The 18,273-nt window shown below is 62.3% G+C and overlaps 5 protein-coding genes across 5 annotated transcripts; 4 read left to right on the top strand and 1 right to left on the bottom strand.

Annotated features, from left to right (window-relative positions):
* Positions 1 to 1,168: 1,168 nt before the first annotated feature.
* On the top strand, positions 1,169 to 4,922 carry RHTO_03343 (cell division control protein 24; the record flags this gene model as incomplete). The annotated part of the gene is made up of 7 exons (XM_016417014.1): positions 1,169 to 1,933; positions 2,030 to 2,209; positions 2,282 to 2,455; positions 2,563 to 2,649; positions 2,706 to 2,798; positions 2,866 to 3,292; positions 3,358 to 4,922. 7 exons carry the CDS (start codon positions 1,169 to 1,171, stop codon positions 4,920 to 4,922), a joined length of 3,291 nt encoding a protein of 1,096 aa, XP_016271543.1.
* Positions 4,923 to 6,370: 1,448 nt separating this feature from the next.
* On the top strand, positions 6,371 to 8,226 carry RHTO_03342 (3-oxoacyl-[acyl-carrier protein] reductase; the record flags this gene model as incomplete). The annotated part of the gene is made up of 12 exons (XM_016417013.1): positions 6,371 to 6,551; positions 6,632 to 6,746; positions 6,825 to 6,846; positions 6,929 to 6,961; positions 7,020 to 7,180; positions 7,271 to 7,292; positions 7,366 to 7,412; positions 7,507 to 7,523; positions 7,656 to 7,692; positions 7,770 to 7,834; positions 7,920 to 8,100; positions 8,220 to 8,226. The coding sequence occupies 12 exons, from the start codon at positions 6,371 to 6,373 to the stop codon at positions 8,224 to 8,226; spliced, it is 888 nt and encodes a 295-aa protein (XP_016271542.1).
* A 796-nt stretch (positions 8,227 to 9,022) lies between these two features.
* On the top strand, positions 9,023 to 11,693 carry RHTO_03341 (Zn(2)-C6 fungal-type transcription factor; the record flags this gene model as incomplete). Its single annotated transcript, XM_016417012.1, has 6 exons — positions 9,023 to 9,246; positions 9,317 to 9,442; positions 9,501 to 9,670; positions 9,728 to 10,083; positions 10,178 to 11,313; positions 11,369 to 11,693. 6 exons carry the CDS (start codon positions 9,023 to 9,025, stop codon positions 11,691 to 11,693), a joined length of 2,337 nt encoding a protein of 778 aa, XP_016271541.1.
* A 469-nt stretch (positions 11,694 to 12,162) lies between these two features.
* RHTO_03340 (C6 transcription factor (Mut3)) lies at positions 12,163 to 15,069 on the top strand (the record flags this gene model as incomplete). Its single annotated transcript, XM_016417011.1, has 8 exons — positions 12,163 to 12,209; positions 12,273 to 12,849; positions 12,904 to 13,106; positions 13,161 to 13,541; positions 13,600 to 13,670; positions 13,724 to 13,905; positions 13,962 to 14,378; positions 14,437 to 15,069. 8 exons carry the CDS (start codon positions 12,163 to 12,165, stop codon positions 15,067 to 15,069), a joined length of 2,511 nt encoding a protein of 836 aa, XP_016271540.1.
* A 153-nt stretch (positions 15,070 to 15,222) lies between these two features.
* On the bottom strand, positions 15,223 to 17,929 carry RHTO_03339 (YJR098C-like protein; the record flags this gene model as incomplete). The annotated part of the gene is made up of 5 exons (XM_016417010.1): positions 15,223 to 15,422; positions 15,485 to 15,647; positions 15,717 to 16,884; positions 16,940 to 17,487; positions 17,549 to 17,929. The coding sequence occupies 5 exons, from the start codon at positions 17,927 to 17,929 to the stop codon at positions 15,223 to 15,225; spliced, it is 2,460 nt and encodes an 819-aa protein (XP_016271539.1).
* Positions 17,930 to 18,273: the final 344 nt, after the last annotated feature.

Below are 18,273 nucleotides of genomic sequence, written 5' to 3'. Positions count from 1 at the left end.
TAGCATTCCATGCAGTATTCAGTCGTTTCAGCAGTCCAGTTGACGCGAGGGTGAAGGACGTCCTCCTGGCCTGCGCGAAGGGAACGAGCCGAGCCCGCGATGGTCGAGCGCGACGGCAAGCGTAAATGAGACGGAGCTAGGGATCAGATAGATCGTGCGAGCGAGCGGAAGCGCCAACGGCTAAGTTAGCGGGGGCCAAGCGAGCGCGAGAGAGAGCGGGCGCGGAGAAGCAGGGTTCGACGAGGGCGAAGACGGTGCGAGAGGGCAGGACGGGCTCGTCAGGCGTCGTACAGCGTCGAAGTACGTCGAACGAGACGCTGCGAACAGCAGAAAGAGCAATGGAAGCGTCCGAAGAAGCTTCCCTCTCCTCCTCCTCGAACCCCCTTCGCGCGAGTCCATCTTCTCGAAACACGCTAATTGCACGCGTTCGCTCGGAGCAATCACCGATGCCGGGCGATCCCTCCGACTCGCTCGCTCGCATGCTTGTTGGCTGTTCCCTTCTCGCGGGTCGGTCTACGGGCAGCTCTGGCTCGAAGGAGACAAGCTGGTGCGGAGGCGTGGGACTTCTCGCGGCTTGCAGCGGCTGGTCAGAGAAATGTGAGCGGTGTCCGTGCGCAGACAGACGGGACGAGACTGAGCAGAGAGAGCAGGGGAGCGGAGGGAGAGAGGGTAGCGAGATTACGAGGCAGTTTGTATTCAGTTTGTATTCACTTGTCGTGGTTGTATTGGCCGTGGCAAGTCTCTCGTTCAGAATGACAAGCCTCGACCTTGGAGCGGCCTTTGTGTTGGCGCTGCTCACCGCTTCCCACTTGCTCTCGTGCTGACTTGGCTGGTGACTGGCTTGTGTTCGTGGGACTCGCTGTTGACCGCAGATCGACCGACTCGCGCCGCGCCACTTCCTCCCGCTCTCGCTCACTCGCCCTTCCCCGATCAGCACATTCCCTCTCATCGCTCCCTCTCACACCGCGCCCAGCCACTCTGACAGCACAGCAGCACTCGCACAAGCTCACCCACACCCACACTCGAACGAACGAGCGAACAGCGACGAGCGAGTAACCCCCACCCACCCCCTCTCGAACCTCCTCTCCGCCCGGACCCTCGTTCGCTCGCTCCCGCACTCAGCCAGGCGACTCGCGTGTCTGTCGAGCAGGCGCACACTCGCGCAAGGATGTCGGTCATCCAGAAGCAGCCGCACCAGCCGGACCAGCCCGCCTTCTCGTCTTCTTCGTCTTCGCGAACAGGCACCGCCGCCGCCGTCAACGGGTTCGACCCTTCGTGCGTCTCGCGCTCTGCCTCGCGCAACGGGCATCCACAGCCGCACGCGTCCCCGCTGCTGTCGGCACCGTTGCCGCCGGCGCCTGGGGCGGGAGGGAGCGGGAGCGGGTCGAGTTCGCCTGGACTGGGGGTCAGGCCAGCGATGGACCGGATGCCCTCGACGCTGGGTGACACGCCCGTCGCGACCAACTCGGCGCTGAACAAGGCCGCGTCCGCCTCGTCGAGCATCTACCAGCGGTGCAGTACCGTCCGCGACAGGCTGTACCGCGTGCCCGACTTCGAAGACCGCTTCCTTCGCACCGATACCGACTCGTCCCTCCTTTCCGCCTCGTCCTCCTCGACTCCCACACCCACCCTCTCCCCCGCCCTCGGCGCATCGACCTCCACCTCCCCGCCCGACTTGACGACCCAAACCGACCCAGTCTCGCAAGTCCTCTCCGTCCTCCGCCTCGGCTCGTCCCTCTGCTTCCTCTTCAACCAGCTCGGTCATCCACACCAACTCGACGTCAACCCTCAAGCGACACTGAGCAACCTCAAGGCGTGTCAGAGGGGCGCGGCGCACTTCATCATGGCTTGCAAGCAGGACTTGAAGTGGCCCGAGGAGGATTTGTTTGCGGTCAACGAGCTGTATGGGCAGGATACGAACGGCGTCGTAAAGGTGAGCGGGCATTTCGGAGGTTTCGCTCGCTCGCGTGTGCGCGTGCGGCCTTCTCGGGCGCAGCGACTGATGCAATGCTCGCACGATGCTTTGCAGGTCGTTCACACGGTCACCAAGCTCCTCGACCTCCTCGAATCGCAAGGCGTCCTCCTCCCCCCTCCCGCCGACACCTCCCCCGCCCAACCTCAACCAGGACCGTCGGACGAACGCTCGCTCGTCGTGCGCGAGATCCTCGATTCGGAGCGAAAATACATGCAGGACCTCGAGGTGTTGCAGGTTCGCTCCACCCCTCCCTCCACCCCTCTCCTTCCACGCTGACGCTGACAAGGATGGTGCGGGATGGAACAGGACTATCAACGCCAGCTTCAGATGAACGATATCCTGACCCAGGACCAGATCCATTCGCTCTTCATCAACCTCAACAAGCTAGCCGACTTTCAGAGGAGGTTCCTCATTGGTGTTGAGACGAATGCGAGCTTGCCGCCTGAACAGCAGAGGTTCGGGAACCTCTTTTTGCAAATGGTGCGTTTTGCTCTCTCTCCCCTCCCCGAAATTCTCGTACGCTTCGCGTCGTAGTTTGCGAGATCAGTTCTGAGGCGAACGGAACTGACGGATTCTCGCGCTCGCAGGAGGACAACTTTGCTTGCTACGAGCCGTACTGTGCGAACTTGACGAACGCGCAAGACCTCGCCATAGCAGAGAATGCCGCTCTTTCGGTGCGTCTCGCCTTGCTCTTTCGCGCGCGTGGAGGCTGATCGGACGAAACGCGCAGAAACTCGGCCATGTCCTCGACCCGGTGTCGGAGCTCGCGCCGCTGCTCATCAAGCCCGTTCAGCGGATATGCAAGTACCCGCTGCTCATCTCGGTGCGTCTCTTCTCCATTCCACTTCCCGCGATTCCAGCTGACCTTCCGCCCTCGCGCGCACTCACAGCAACTGCTCAAGAACACGCCCGACACGGGTCCCTTCTACGACGAGCTCAAAGCCGGTCTCGAGTCGATCATGCGCGTGACGGACAAAGTCAACGAGGAGAAGCGGCGCAAGGACAATGCTCAAGCGGTTGACGACCTCGCCCGCCGCGTCGAAGACTGGAAAGGCCACGACATCAATTCGTTCGGCGACCTCTTGCTCCAAGAGACGTTTGTCGTGATCAAGAGCGACAACGAGCGCGAGTACCACGTTTACCTCTTTGAGCGCATTATTCTGTGCTGCAAGGAGGTTACGGCGCAGGGGAAGAAGGACAAGAAGAGTAACTCGTTGCTCAAGAGGCCTCCGAGCCAGCGCATCAACAAGCTTCAGCTCAAGGGCCGCATCTTTGTCAACAACATCACCGGCGCGTCGCAGGTTCACGCAAGAAGCGGTGCGTTCCTTTCCTCGCCCGGATTCGTGTGCCCGAACTGACTCGCTCGCCCCTTTGACGTGCAGGCCAGTACCTCCTCGAAGTTCGCTGGCGCGGCGACGTGGCCGAGGAGGCTTTCACGATCAAGTGCCGGACGGAGGAGCTGCTCAAGCAGTGGCAGAAGGCGATCAACAAGGCGGTCGAGGAAGCGCCTACCCGTCGTCGCGCGCACCACCTCTCGTCAAGCCGCCGCTCCGAACGCAGCGTCCACTCGCCCGCCTCGCAGTTCCCCCCAACGCCCATGTCTGAATACGGCCCGCTCGGATCCGCCGCGTCGTCCGTCTACTCGTACCACACGACTGAGTCGAGCTTCGCTTCGCCCGCGAACGGCGTATACCCCCACGGCCACCCGTACGGCTCGCTCCACGCCGCTCACTCGCCTTACCCTCCTTCGCACAGCGGTCCCGGCACGCCCCATCTCGGCTTTGACGACGACCACCACGACGACGGCCACTCGGCGGGCTTCTATGAGCCCAGCGAGTCGGGTCGCCCGACACCCTCGATGCGTCGCGGACCCGTCACGCGCTCGCTCCCCGCCGAACAGCGCCAAGACGGCTACGCCGCCGGCGCGCCTCATCGTCCGCGCGCGCAGACGGAAGACTCGTCGTCGAACTTGATCAACCAGTGGCGGAACCAGACGCCCGGTCAGCCAGGGACGCCGAACCTCCCTTCGCAGCCTTTGCGTGGGATGTCGTCGACCTCGAGCGTGAACGGGACCGGCGCAGGCGCGGATGCCCAGTCGCTTCGCAGCTCGGCGAGCAGTCGACAGTTGCGGAACAAGCAGAGTACGGAGTGGGGCGGACCGGGGTCGATCACATCCAGTCCGGCGTTGAGCAGCTACTCGCGCTTGCCGACGCAGGAGGAAGAGGTCACGCCTCGCATGGGACCTGGCGCGCCTGTCCATCGCCAGGCATCGCATCAGTACCCTGCGCAGAACGCCGCCGCCCCGCCCATGTTGCGCAACAGGTCGGCTTCGTCGCCCAACATCTACCAGACGCAGGACGGGAGGATCCCCGACTCGCCGCAGATGCCCGACGGGATCGACCAGGCGTATCATGCCGGCGGCGCAGCGAAAGCGGGCCAGCGCGGCGTCGGGACCCATTCAGGCGGGACGATCTCGTCCATGTCGGCATCGTCTCAGCAGAAGCGGTCGAGTACCGCCTCGAGCAACGCGACGGATCGCTCGTCCGCCACCTCTGCGCACTCGTCGAGCGCGTTGCCGTACGCGAGCGCGAACGGACGCGGTGGACTCGTCTCGCCTCCCGCCGCAGCCGGCGCCGCCTCTGCCGTCCGCGTCAAAGTCTACTTTGGCGAAGACGCCTTTGTTGTCGTCGTGCTCGACAACGTTTCGTACCCGGACCTCGTCGAGAAGGTGCTCAAGAAGATCCGGATGTGCGGAGGCGACAAGGCGCGCGTCGAAGGTTCGGCGGTCAGGCTTCGCTACCGTGACGAAGACGGCGACAGGATCTTGATCACGAGCGAGGAGGACGTCTCGATGGCGTTCGAGACGGCTAGGGTCATCCATGCCGACAAGGCTGCGAGCGGCGCGCCGCTCGAACTCGTCCTCTACGCCTCGGTCGACGGGCAGTGAGCCCCGCGCACTCTGGCCACCCTCTTCAGCACCGACACCGATACCTTCCACCGCACGCATACCCCTCTTCCGTCGATTTCGCTCGCTTTTCATTCCCCCGACCAAATCGTACATACCCATACTCTCGCCCTCGCCTTTCGCTTCCGCCTCGCCGTATCATACCTCGGCTGCGCCTCGACTGTACAGTCCCACCACCTCTTGCCTCAACCCGTCGTCCCACCCTAGTCGTTCGCTTCGTCGCCTTCAAACCTGTTGCCTCTATACTCTTCCCTTCCCTCATTCCTCGCACGCGCTCTCGGCTTGACAACCAGATCACCCGGGCTCTCGTATGTAAGTTGGCGGTTGTATTTGTTGCTCGCTTTTCCCCGCCCCGGCGCCGCTTGTTCCCTCCCTACCCCTCTTCTCTCCTCCTCCGAGCGTTTCTGTGTTCTGTGCCCTCTCCTTCTTCTTCCGCCCTCATAGACTCCTCGACGCAGAAATCACAGACCGAGTTTACTAGCACTCTTTCCGTCTCTCGCCCGGGACTCGAAGAAGAGGAAACGCTTGTTGCAAGGAGAAGGGGGAGGAGGAAGAGGAGGGGAGGGGAAGGGGAAACGGCTCATTCCCGAAAGATGATAAGAGTTGGTGTCTCCGCAGCGTCCCAAAGGACTCGGAAATTTGGGTATATTGGTAGTAATCACGGCCGTTTTCCCCTTCCCCTCCCCAAGTAGCGGAGCAAGTAAAGGCGGGAGAGGAGAAACCTGTGAGAGGGAAAAAGGTATGTCAGATCACTTCTATCAGAACCCCTGCATGCGTTTAGGCTTCGGGACTGTCAAACTGGATCTGTGGATGATCTGGCACTGTCGGATTCGAGCGACTCCCGAGGGAGAGGCTCGCCTGCTTGACGCCCTTGACGCGAGGTGCGTGACGAGGGCGGGCAGGGGACGTGCGTGTGTGTTGGGAGGAGGGGGAGGGACTGCAAGCGCACCTGTGTAGCGAGAGGAGACGGGCGAGGACAGCGAGGAGGGAGAAAAAGGTTCAGGTGTGCGGCGCGAGAAAGGGTGCGCCGGCGGTTGGAGCGTAGTAGCAGGGTCGAGCAGGGATCTGGTGAAACGGTAGCAGTCCTCGCAGGGCAGCCAGTGCGAAGTGAAGTGATGAAGAGGAGAACAAGGAGGGGACGCGGGACTTGGCCAGGAGGAGAGCGAGTCAGGGGGACGCTCCGGCTCCTCTCGACCCCTTCTCTCGCCGCAATCACTCGCCAGGACTCCGGTCGCCGCTGGTAATTCTCCGTCAGTACTCTTACGATACTTCTACAGCATCCGACAGCCCGCCGTTCAGTACGCTCTCTCGCCGGCGTCGGCCTCTCTCCCTCTCCGAAGTCGAACTTGGCCCCACCTCGCTCGTTCTCCTCGCTCTCTCGCTCAACCCACTCCTTGTCCTCCTTACAAACAACTAGAGACAACCTCGACATGTCCACCGCACAGGACCGTCTCAGCGCCGTGTCAGGCCAGCTCTCCGCGACCCACCCGCACGGCTTGCTCGCAGGCCAAGTCGCCATCGTCACCGGCGCAGCGCAGGGTATCGGCAAGGCTTGTGCTGTCCTCTTTGCAAAGGAGGGCGCAAAGGTCGTCGTGGCTGACCTTGACGAGGGTGCGTCTCGCTTCCGCCCACGGTCGACGGGACTAATCTCTCGAGCGAAGGCTGACCGTAGTTGATGGCGTTGCGCGCAGCCAAGGCCAACGCGGTCGTCGATGAGATCAAGAAGGCTGGCGGACTGGCGATCGGCGTCGGGGGAGACGTGACCGCGCCCGAGTACCCGAAGAAGCTTGTCAATGCGACCATCGAGTGCGTACCGCTCGCCAGTCTCACAAGGTCTCCACAACGACGAGATGAGAGACGCTGACCTTTGCCGGTAACCTATAGGGCGTTTGGCGACATCAACGTCGTGCGTCTTGCGGTCTCCGGCTGTCTTTCGCAGAGGCCTTTCCGTCCCGTGGCTGACTTCTGCTTGCTCTTTGCCCGCACAGCTCGTCAACATGGCCGGATTCACCGCCGACCGCGTCTGTCCCCTCCTCCCCTCCTTCCTCCCTCTCTTACTAACCCCCTCCTCTTGCGCAGATGCTCCACACCACGCCCGACGACATGTTCGAGCTGATGCTCAAAGTGCACAACACGGCTCCCTTCCGCTTGATCAAGGAAGTCGCGCCGTACATGCGGAGCAAGGACCCGAAGGACAAGGGGAAGAACAGGAGCATTATCAATGTTTCGTCGACTTCGGGGTGCGTGGTGACGGCTCGGATGAACCGGCTTGCTACACTGCCGTCGAGGAGCGTTAGCTGATGCCTTTTTGGTGTGGATTATTCGCACAGCTTGCACGGAAACGTCGGACAGGTTCGTCCTCTTTCCCCTTCTCTCGCCTTTCCCCCCTGCGCTCTCCTGCTCACGAAAACTGCACGCATTGCAGGCCAATTACGCCACTGCCAAGGCCGGCATTATCGGTCTCACCAAGACGTGCGTCTGCGCTTCCCTTCTCCTCCGCCGCTTCCTTTTTCTCCTTCTCCCGACGCGCTTATATTCTGATTGACTGACTTGCTCTCAATTGCAGTGTTGCTAAGGAGTGGGGTGAGTGTCTTTCCGTCAGGCTGTGGCCTTTTGTGCGGCGTCGAGGAGAAGAAGGAGGCGACCTTCCCAACCTGCGCTGCTAAGACTAGCTTTTCAACTGACACTGACGTTTCGCTCGTCGCCTCGAAACAGGTCCCTTCGGCGTCCGCTGCAACACCGTCGCCTTCGGGTCCGTCTCTCCCCTCTTCCTCCCCGCTCTTGCCTCTCCTCTACTAGTCCCGCTAAACCTCTCGTTCTTGCGCGCAGTTACATTACCACCCGCCTGACTCAGGCAAAAGAACTCGGCGAAGCTATTGTCGTAAACGGGAAGAGTGCGTCCTCTTTCCCCCCTTCCCCCTCCTCCTTCCTTTCCCCTCCCCGCTCACTCGCTACGCGCGCTCGCTCGCTCGCTCGCAGAAATCCCCCTCGGTATCCCCTCAAAAGGCTCGCACGCCCAAACGGACGACTCGCGCGTGCCCGACATCCCGCTCGGAAGGCCCGGGTCGCCAGAGGAAGGGGCTGCTGCATGCCTCTTTTTGGCATCGGGATTGGCCGCGTTTGTTAGTGGACATACGTTGGAAGTTACGGGTGGGCGTGGGTGAGTTGAAATGGTATTCGAGGAAAGGGGAAGGAGGAGGGAGGGAGGAGAGGACGGGTACGGGCGCTCTGAAAGGCTTGCTGACACCTTTCCGTGCTGTTCGTGCTTTCCGTGCGCAGAATCTAAGCAAGTCTAGGTGGACGAGGTGCCTACGTCGAGCGGGAGGCGGGGAAGGAGGGAAGGAAGAGCGAGGACAGGAGGGGTATGAAAAGCAGTACTTTGGTCTTTCGCGTCCGGGCTTCTGGTGTCGAGAAGAGCTATGAGAACCTAGAGCGCGGGAACGAGCGCGAAGAACTGAAGGGACAGCATGGGTGAGGGAAGCGAGGGGAGGAGGCGGAGGCTGAGGCTGAGCGGTTGCAGCTCAGCCACCGGCAGGGGATGGACCGCAGATTAGTGAATGAGCAGCAGCAGGAGTAGCAGTGTGAAGGATGTATGAGGAAAGCGCGAGGGAAGCGGGAGGAGGAGTCGGAGTACGAGCAACGACTATGCCGGCAAGAAATATTGAGGGAGCGGTGGTGTAACGAGCATGTACTTGTTCAATCGACATGCGTCCCGGGAGATGCCGCAGAGCCAGGTTAAGCGGAGGAGGAGAAGCGAACGGTTGACACTCTTCCTCCACACCGAGCTGTCGCGTCTTGACCCTTGCCCTTCCTTTACAGCTCCTCTAGGCCTGTCAGCGTGTCTGTAGCCCCGGCAGAAGCGTGTGGAAGGAGCAGGTCGACAGATTGATGAGAATCGCAAATCCGGGTGAACGGCACGCGGCGAGCTGCCGAGCCGCCAAGCGGGCGAGAGTACGTATGTAGCGAGCTTCAGCACGTCTCGGAACCCACAGAGCCCGAGCAAGTGTCAGGACGAGGAGCAACCCTTGTTCTCTGCCTCTCGCCTCCGCCCTTACCGCTCACTCTGGCTAGACTTGGCCAAGATGCAAGGCGAGCATCACCAGGACTCGCCTGCACGCTCACTGAAGCGCCCCGCGCCGCCCGAGTCGTCCTACACCTCCTCGCCTCCCCACAACCATCAGCCCGCTGCGTCGACCTCGGCAGATGCCTACACCGCTCCAACAGCCGCAGGCTCGAACGGACAGCCTGCGAAGAAGAAGATCACGCGGAGGAGACAGGTCTTGAGTTGTCGGAACTGTACGGTTCGGTGCGTTCTCCCTCTCGTCCGAAGTCGGTTCCCGCACGCTGAAATCGCTTCTTTTGCTTGTACGCTGCAGAAAGATCCGGTGTGAGAGGGAGGGAGGGCCGGGGACGCCGTGCAAGGCGTGCGAGAAGCGAGGGGAGGGCAGCTCGTGCGACAGCGGAGGAGCGCCTGGTTCGGCATCGCCTGGTTCGAATGGGTGGTGAGTCGCTTTCGCTCACTATTTCTCCTCACAACGTGGTTGACTCGTTTCCTTGCAGCGACGGCTGCGCCGCCCACCGCGCCGACCTCGAACGACGAATCATGGCCCTCGAAGCAGCTGCCCGAAGCGGATCGGTGTCGAACGAGGGAGAACCGCCGTTACGGCCGGCGTATGTAGATGGGCCAGATTCGGAGACGGAGGACGCGGCGATGACACTCGAGGACATAGGTGCGCTCGACCAGACCCCCAAACGGCTCTTCTCCCGCTTACCGTGCCCCTCCACAGCTGTCAATGTCCGAGTCGCAAATCCGGCAGCACGACGCAGTACCGCTCCCACGACTCCCTACCTCGGTACGGCGCAGCCCCTCCCAGCCGCCGCCGCAACATCGCCCGAACGCGCCTCCCTCCTCGTCCCCGAAATCTCGAAGCGCTTTCGCGGCGTCCTAACCGACCTCTACAACTCGCTCCCGTCTCAGCCAAAGATGGACTGGCTCGTCACGCACTACTTCAACTCGCTCAGCTGGTACTGGGTCGCCCACCATGCTCCGACGTTCCTTGCCGAATACGACGCTTTCCGACATCTCGTCGCCGAGGGCCGGCAACTCGAGGTGGACCCGCTGTGGCTGGCTGTACTCTTCCTAGTGAGTCGTCGATGCATGCGGGCGAGCAGGCCTGCTCTGCCTTGATCTGTTGCGCTCCGGTCCTTCGAAGACGTCACTAAGGGCGTTCCTGCAGACTCTCGCACACTCGGCCAACTCGCTCGAGTACCCCGGACCGACTTCCGACTTCACCGCCGACGAGCTTAATGCGATGATCCCGACTTTCTTCGAAGCAGCGCGAGCCGCTCTCGACTGCGGTGACGCATTCGGAACGCCCAGGATCCGCACGGTCCAGGCCATCGTCCTCCTCGGTCCTCTTGCGCTCAACTCGGGCGACCCAGGTCGCGTCGACGTCTTGACGCCCTACGTCGCAGCAACCGTCCGAGTCTGCCAGCACCTCGGCCTCGACCGCCTCGGCTCGGATCCTACCAAGATGCCAATGAGCGATCCTGCGCTCCGATGCGGGTCTAATACCCTACGGCGCGAGACGGCACTTCGACTGTTCCACGGCCTCCTCCACCTCGACCAAGTGATCTTCCGCGTTCGCCCTGTCCTCCCACTTCACCTCGTCGACTGCGCCTTTCCCGGTAACTTCGACGACCGAGATCTGCGCGGCGATGCGATCGTCCCGCCTCAGCCACACTCGGTGCGGACCATCGCTTCGTACGAGGTTGTTCGGTTCAAGACGGGCGCGATCCAGCGGCAGTATCACGAGCAGGTCGTCCTCGATCCCGAGTACGAGTACGCGACCGTCCTCAAGCATGATGCCGACTTGCGCAACTTGATCGACGAATACGAGCTGGAGCGGCCCGAGGCGAACGAGTCGATCAGCATGTTCTGGGCGCGCCTGTTCGCCCTACAGAACGTCCAGATCCGCCGTATCCGCGTCAACCGACCCTTCATGTCGCGAGGGTACCGCGAACCGGCTCTGCGGAAGTCAACCGACGCAGCGCTCGAAGCTGCCCGAGCGGTCCTTGAGACACAGAAGGAGCTGGACCGGACTCGCGCGCCGCTCGTCAAGGAGAGCTACCAGATCAACCACATCCAGGTCGCCGTCATCGTCCTTTTCTGCGGCATCTGGCACCAGGAAGACGCGAGTCCGAACGCTCCGAGCGCCGACTACCGCCTCATCAGCGACGCGTCGTTGTGCTTTCACCGCGCGCTTGGGTCGATCAGGGAGAGGGTCAGGATCGTTGCAAGGCAGAGCCTGCTGGTTGTGCAGTGCTTGTTCGAAGCGCTGCATGCGCGGTCGGCCACGGGTCGGAGGGAACAGTGAGTTGCGCAACTCGCTCGCTTCGCGCGGAAAGCTGACATTTCTCGTCGACAGCTTTGCGCAACTCCTCAAGCGCGTCTCCGTTGCCGTCACCGAGACAGAACGGCGCGCCGCGATTCAACCCGCTCAGAACGGCACCCAGCCTCACGCCTCCGTCCCCTACTCCGGCCAGGTCGCCCTCCCTGCGCCAGACCCCATCATCGGCGACGGCAGATCTCTCGTCCACGACGCGCCGCACCCAGCACCGTACAACCCGAACATGGCCGTCCCGCACTTTCCCTCCGCCGCCTCGACTGGCTCGGCAACGTCCTTCTCGCCGCACGAGGTGCAGTTCGGCGACTTGACGTCCGACTGGGGCATCGAGTGGATCGTCAACTGAAGGAGTGTCGGGAAAGGAGGGAGGAGGAGGATTTGCAGACATTCCGTCAGTCTTGTTGTTGTCGCCTTGCCGTCTTGATTCGTTCGTATGCGCGTCTCCGCCATCGCAACTATGCTCTCGTATCGTCTACACCTCGCATGCATCTTCAGAAGAGGAGTCTCACAGGCGCCGTTCCCTTTCTCCTCCTCTCGCTTCGTCCGCTATCTTTGGCCATCACGATGGCAGAGGGGCGCTCCGAGGTCGTGCTGCTGCCTGAGCGCTCAGCCAGGTCGTGCACCGAGGCGGGTCCCAGCTCTTATCGCTCGCTGCTCGCGCTGCCCAACTGACCTCCACCAACATCGGTTCATCAGTGTGCGAGGAGGAAGACCGCATGTGACAAGGTGCGTAGCTCGCTTGCTACGCTGCGTGGGTCGCTGACAGTGTTTTGCGCTTGCAGAATCTGCCGTGCGGCGCCTGTGTCAAGCGTGGGATGTCCTCGAGTTGTACCAGCGCCCCCACCAAGCGCAAGAAGCCAACGTCCGTCCAATCTTGCGTTCGAAGCAGGTGAGGAGCCTGATAGACATTCGTACTTTCACGCAGAGTCGACCCGGCACGCGAACTCGGACAACGACAGACTGCAGCACTCGAAGAACTTCGTCTCTTCCGCACGACTCTCGACTCGCTCAAGGCTCGCCTGCCGGCCATCGAGTTCTTCATCGCCAACTCGAACTTGAAGGACGAAGACTCGGCCGAACTCGACGCGATCGTGAAGACGTTTGGCGACCCGGTCACCGAGTTGACAGGTTCTCGAGAACCGCTGGCGTCTACTTCTACCGCTCCTATCGGCTCTGAACCCCCGACGAAGCGCACGAGGCTTCTACCGCCGAAGCAGGAGCCGGACGAAGGCGAGGCGGGAGTCGAGGCGAGCGTCAATCTCGAGTTCTTCGCTCTTGGTCGACCCCGAGTGTGGACAGAGTCGAATGTCGCGGCGGCACCCTCGAACGAAGACGATGGCCTGTCCTCGCCGTCGCATCGTCTCGCCATTCTTCCGCCTGAGGGTCAGCCCGAGTCGCCGGTCTCGATGTTCCCCAACGGACAGGCGCTCTTCGACGCTGCACCGACGCCCGACCAGGAAGACATCGTTTTCCACCAGGGACTCGAGCGCTATGGCTTCCACGTGAGCCAGCTAACCTACGCTGCCTACAATCAGGCTGATCTTTGTCTCATACAGCACGCCGTTGTCCATGCCCCGACCTTCTGGTCGCATCTCGCCGCCTTCCGAAACCTCGGCGACGACCGGTTCGAGCGTGCTTCGCTTGCGTGGCTGAGCCTTTACTTCGCTTTGCTGGCTGTCAGCGCGAAGTTGGTAGATCGAGAACAGCAGGACGCGATGGGATGGACCGAGGCCGAAACGAGCGGAGCAGCCAGTCGATGGTAAGTAGTGCCTTCGCGAATTCGTTCGACCCGCACTGAGCGATCTTTTCGCAGGTTCACGTGCTCAATCGCCTGCCTGTATCGCCACAACTTCCTCCAGCTTCACGACTTCTCCTGCCTCCAAGCCATCGCCGTCCTCGTCTTGTCCGGCCGCGACGCCGGTTCTGCCACCCTCATCGCCTCGCTCCTCTCCGCCGGTCTCTCCATCGCGCAAGACATGGGCCTGCAGCGCCTTCCGTCTGACGAACAGTGGAAGGAGGCGATGAAGGGCAAGCCGGCCGGCGTGCGCGCAAAGGCGCTCATCGACCGCGAGATCAGGAAGAGGGTTGTCTGGGCGCTCGTGCACTCGGAGTGGTTCGCGATCCCGTTCAAGGGATACTCTCTGCTGTCTCGAGCGCAGATCGTCACGCCTCTTCCGCTCAACGCGACGAACGAGTGCGTATCCTGCTTCGCCTCTGCTTTGTTCCGCTGCTGACGTTACCGCGACTCGCAGGGACCTTGCAACGGGCGAGCTCGTCAATCGGCCGCGAGACGAGTACACCGATGCTTCCTGGCTGCTGCAATGTGCGTACTGTTCCTCTTGTCGCTTTCCTTCCAAGCTGACCTCTCGCTCGCAGACGTCGAAATCGGGTCCCACATGGCCAATGCATTCGAGTCGACCCGTTCGGAGAAGACGACCGCGTCGCAAGCGTATCAGCGGTTCATCGACGAGGACAAGCAGCTAGAGGGGATGCTCGCCAACCTGCCGGCTTGGCTGCGCCCTGGTGGACCTACGACCGGCATGCCCGACTGCGCTGATGTGCGTTAGCGCTTCTTCGGCGCTGCTCACGTCGCGGCTGACAGCTTTCGTGGCAGATCATGCGCAGCACCTACCGAATCGCGCTCCAGCACAAGATCCTCTCCATCCACCGACCCTTCCTCGCCAAGCCGTCTCGCGCCACGACGCACACCTTCTCCCGTCGCCGCGTCATCGAGTCCGCCCGTGCGATCCTGCGAGAGGCGCCCGCCTGCCGCAACGTCCGCATCTGGACCGTCATCTACCACATCTCCGTCGCCTCGTTCAGTCTCACGCTCGAGCTGTACGAGCAGCTCAAGAATCCAACTGCGGACAACGAGGCGATTCGAAACGAGATCCATCAGGCGTTGCCGACGCTCGAAGGACTCAAGGCGGCGAGCGCGATTGCCGAGCGCGGGCTTGGGCTCGTCTTGCCCTTGCTCGCGGACGAGAAGCGCTTGCGAGAGGAGGGTGCAGGGCGGAAAGAGCGGAGGAAGGTCAGCATGGCTGTTCTTTCGTCGTCGAAAGGCAAGCTGACTTTGTCCGTCTGAGCAGGGCAAAGGTGTCGCTCCGACCACCCCGATGGGCCCGGCCGCCACGTCTCGGAACGGCATCGAGTCAACGCTCGACTCGGCTGCGACTACAACGCCTTTCGCTGCGTCGGCGTCGCCCACCTCGCCCTTCACCGCTCTCCCGGACACGAACGGTACCGGTTCTCCCTTTGGCCACGCTTCCGATCCTTCCACTTTCCCTTTCCCGTCTCCCTCCGCTTTCGACGCTCCGGCCGGCGGGATGCCTCCTCAGGGATACCCTTATCCCGTCCCACCGTGGTTCTACGGCGAGCACTACCTCTACTCTCACCTCAGTACGCTCGATGGCGCACCGGGCGGAGCGGGTCCTTCCGCTTCGATGCCGCAGATGTCGAGCGGCGCGCCGTATAGCTCGTTCCCGGGCATGGCCGGTCTCGGGCTTGGAGGAGGAGCGGGGATGGCGACGTCGGGAGGAGCGGGAATTGGCGGAGGACCATCAGGTTGGGCGTTGCCGCCTCTTCCTCCTGCTGCGTTTGGCTCAGCGCTCGGATGGGATTGGAGCAGTCTCGGTGGAGCAGGAGGAGGACCGGGATCGGCGGGCGGACAGGCGGGCGAGGGCTCGCCGGCTGGCTCAGGTCGTGAGGGGGATGGATTGTAAAGGACGTTCTTCCTTTTCAATGTCGTACTTGTAGGCTTTCTCCGAGCGGGCTGTATCGACGAGCTATCCTTCGCATCCGAAGTGCGTCTAAAGTTGCGATGCGAAGAGAAGAGACTGCTACAACAGCTATGCACATCGTCCTCCCGTTACCTCTCACCCGTAGATCAACTCGACGCACTTCCGCACACCATCCAAGTCTCCCAGCATCCCAACATGCCCGTTCGAAGTCTCGACGACACCCTTGAGATGCGCCATCCACCTGTCCGTCTCTGGCTTGCCTGTGCGTGGTCGACCTGCGAGTTCGGGGTCGCCCGGAAGACGGGTCGCTGATTCGTAGAGGACGATACCGTCGCCTGTCGGTGGCGCACAGTAAGTCCTCCGTTTGAGAACGTCGACGCGAGAAAAGCAAGCGCACCTTCAGCCCAGAGTAACCGCTGGTACCCCTCGATCGCGACGTGCTTCTCGGATGTTGCGCAGACTGCGCGGACGGTCGGCGTCTTGCGAGAGGTGAGGATCGCGATGGGAGGGTAGAGGTGCGCTTTGGCTGGGTCGTAGAGGTTGACGAGGTCTTCCTGGAACTGCGCGCGCACCGCACCGACGTCGTCAGCTCACGCGTGACGGACTGAGCATCTGGGAACGGGACGCACCTCCCTCGCCCGCTGCAGCGTCCGCTCGAGGTACCGCCCCACCGTCTCAACCTCCTTTGCCTGCTTCTCCAACCTCTCCATCTCTTCTCTCTGCGCCATTTCGTTCTCCTCGCCCGTCGGCTCCATCGCGCCCGTCCCTACACCCACCGTCGGAACACCCACCTCCGAACCCTCCCTACTCGAGTCCCCCTCACCCTCGTCCTCTCCGCCCAATCGCTCCGCAACACCCTCAAGCGCGCTCTGTACCCCCTCCGCAGCTTCGACAGCCTCCGTCGCGCCTGCCTCACTCTCACCAAGATTCCCCGGACCGCCGGCCAGCAACCCACCTCCTCCTCCTCCCGCTCCCCCCCGGCTGACAACCTTCTGAACAGGCCTCGAAGGATGCGCAAAGTCCATTCCTGCGCTCACAGGGCTCAACGCGTGCGTGGCCCATGTTTGAGGGGAGAAGAGGTTGAGCGCGAGGGGGCGGCCGGAGGGGGACTCGAAGGAGTTGTGCAGGAGGGAGAGGAGGGGGATCGAGGTTGCGCGTTTGGAGGAGTGAGGGCGGGAGGGAGAGGGAGAGCGAGAGGAGGAAGAGGTCGAGCGAGGGACTGTAGCGGTCGAGCCCACGGCGGGTACGAGCGAGTCGCTTGGCAGGGGAATCGACTCCGGTTCGTCCGTCACCGCTTCGCCCGTACACGAGTCCGGATACTCATCGTTGTTTCCCCCTGGCTGAGGATTCGAAAGCGATATCGGCGGAGGGAGGAAGTAGAACCCGCTCCTCCACGAAAATACAATCTCGGGCGCTCCGACTTTCGTATTGAGCGCGATCCCGCCGCCGAGCTTAAATGGGCCAAGGGTGTTGACGCATCCTTGCCACGGCGTGCCGGCGAAGACTATGCCGCGGACGACGGAAGGGTCCTTGGCACGCGCGATGGCGTGGAGGAGGACGAGGCCGCCCATCGAGTGCGCTACGACTGTCGCGCCCAGCCCGAGACCGTCAGGCCCTTCGCCTCGCGCGGCCGACTCGGCTTTGAGCTGCTCGAGGTGGGCGAGGAGTGCGGCGGAGGAACGTTGCAGGGAGAGGCACCAGTCGTAGCCGAAGGTCTGAAAGTGGACGGGTGGGTGGAGGAGAGGGTCGGGCGGTGGGTGGTGGCGTTGGTACGACGAGACCTGCTTTAGTCGTTCCCTGCGAAGGCGCAATGTCAGTCTCGCTCGACGACAACCGCGGACTCGAGGCGCACTTGAGTTTCTTCCCCAGATCAATCATCCCCCCAACCTGCGTCAACATACTACTCGCAACGACCCTCTCTCCCGCCCTCTCCTCATCCACCTCCTCCAACCCAAGACCCAAATCCGCCTTCCTGATGCCAAACCCGACTTTGAGCGGGATCCACAACCGCTTGCGAGTTTTGGCGTCGCGGAGGACGGAACCGCGGTAGCCGCCTAGCATGAGGACATTGCCGTAGAGGCGGTCGAGCGGATCTGAGGAGGAGCTGGAGGTGGAGGGTTTGGGGTCGGATGAGCGGCGCGGGAAGGGTGGTGCGGAGGTCGTTGCGGGGTTGTTGGATGTGTAGCCACGGCGAGAGGGAGAGACGCCGGAGGAAGGGTCGAGGTCGGCTGCTGGAGGTGTGGGAGGGGGAGAAGACGAGTCTTCGTCCGAGTCGTAGCCTTCGGCGGTGAAGCACGAGGCGACGTGTGGTGTAGACCGGATGGACGGGAGGGAGATGCTGGGTGCGTGAAGGGAGCCGAGCGAAGGGAGAGAGTCCATGATGGCATGGAGCGCGGTGTTCTGTTCGTCTCGCCAGCATCAGCCTCGTTCGCCCCCGTTTGATACAGGTCAAGTCACTCACCTCACGGTGATCAGGCGGCGCAATCGTATACGCGAGCAACTCGTCGCCCATCGTACTTCCCTCCTCTCCCGCCTCGCTCCCGTTCCCGCTCCTCAAGCTCTTCGGCAAGTGTCCCCTGATAGCCTCGAAGGACCTCGTCCCCTTTCCCCGCGTCGAGATGCGCCTGCGGACTTTCGAGAGGAGAGAAGACGAGGTCGATGAAGCCGAGGACGAGGGGGTCGTGTCTGCGTCCGAGAGCTGGTTCGGCGCGCCCGGGAGTGGCACGGCCATCGTCACGGCGTCGTTGCGAGACTGAGCCAGCACAGAAAGCAGAATCAGAGCACGAGAGATCGTAAGGAGGCGAAGGAGCGAGGTCCCTCGGACTTGAGCATCATGGCTCATCCCGCCGCTTCCGCGCAGCGCGGCGCCCGTTGCTCCGAAGCCGAGGCGAGTGCGTGCCAGCCAGAGTCGCTCGCGGTGTAGCTGGTGGAGAGGGAGACTCGAGCAGGCAGAGTGCACTCGAGGAGGACAAGCGACAGCGCTGCGAACGAGTCCAAGCAAGCGAAGCAAGCCTGCCAAGAAGCAAAGCGTCCTTGATTGACTGATTACGTAATCCACCCAATTCGACGCACGTGCATCGAATTCGCCGACTTCATCTGTTTTGCTCAGCCTCGTCCCCTCGACCGAGCACTTCAACGCTACAACACCTCCTGCTGCCGGTTCTGCTGCGTGCATTGGCTCGAGAC

This window comes from Rhodotorula toruloides, assembly GCF_000320785.1.
Source record: "Rhodotorula toruloides NP11 unplaced genomic scaffold Scaffold20, whole genome shotgun sequence".
In the NCBI taxonomy this organism is placed as follows: domain Eukaryota; kingdom Fungi; phylum Basidiomycota; class Microbotryomycetes; order Sporidiobolales; family Sporidiobolaceae; genus Rhodotorula; species Rhodotorula toruloides.
Note: the sequence above shows the minus strand (reverse complement) of the source record. Positions and strands in the feature narration are given on the sequence as shown.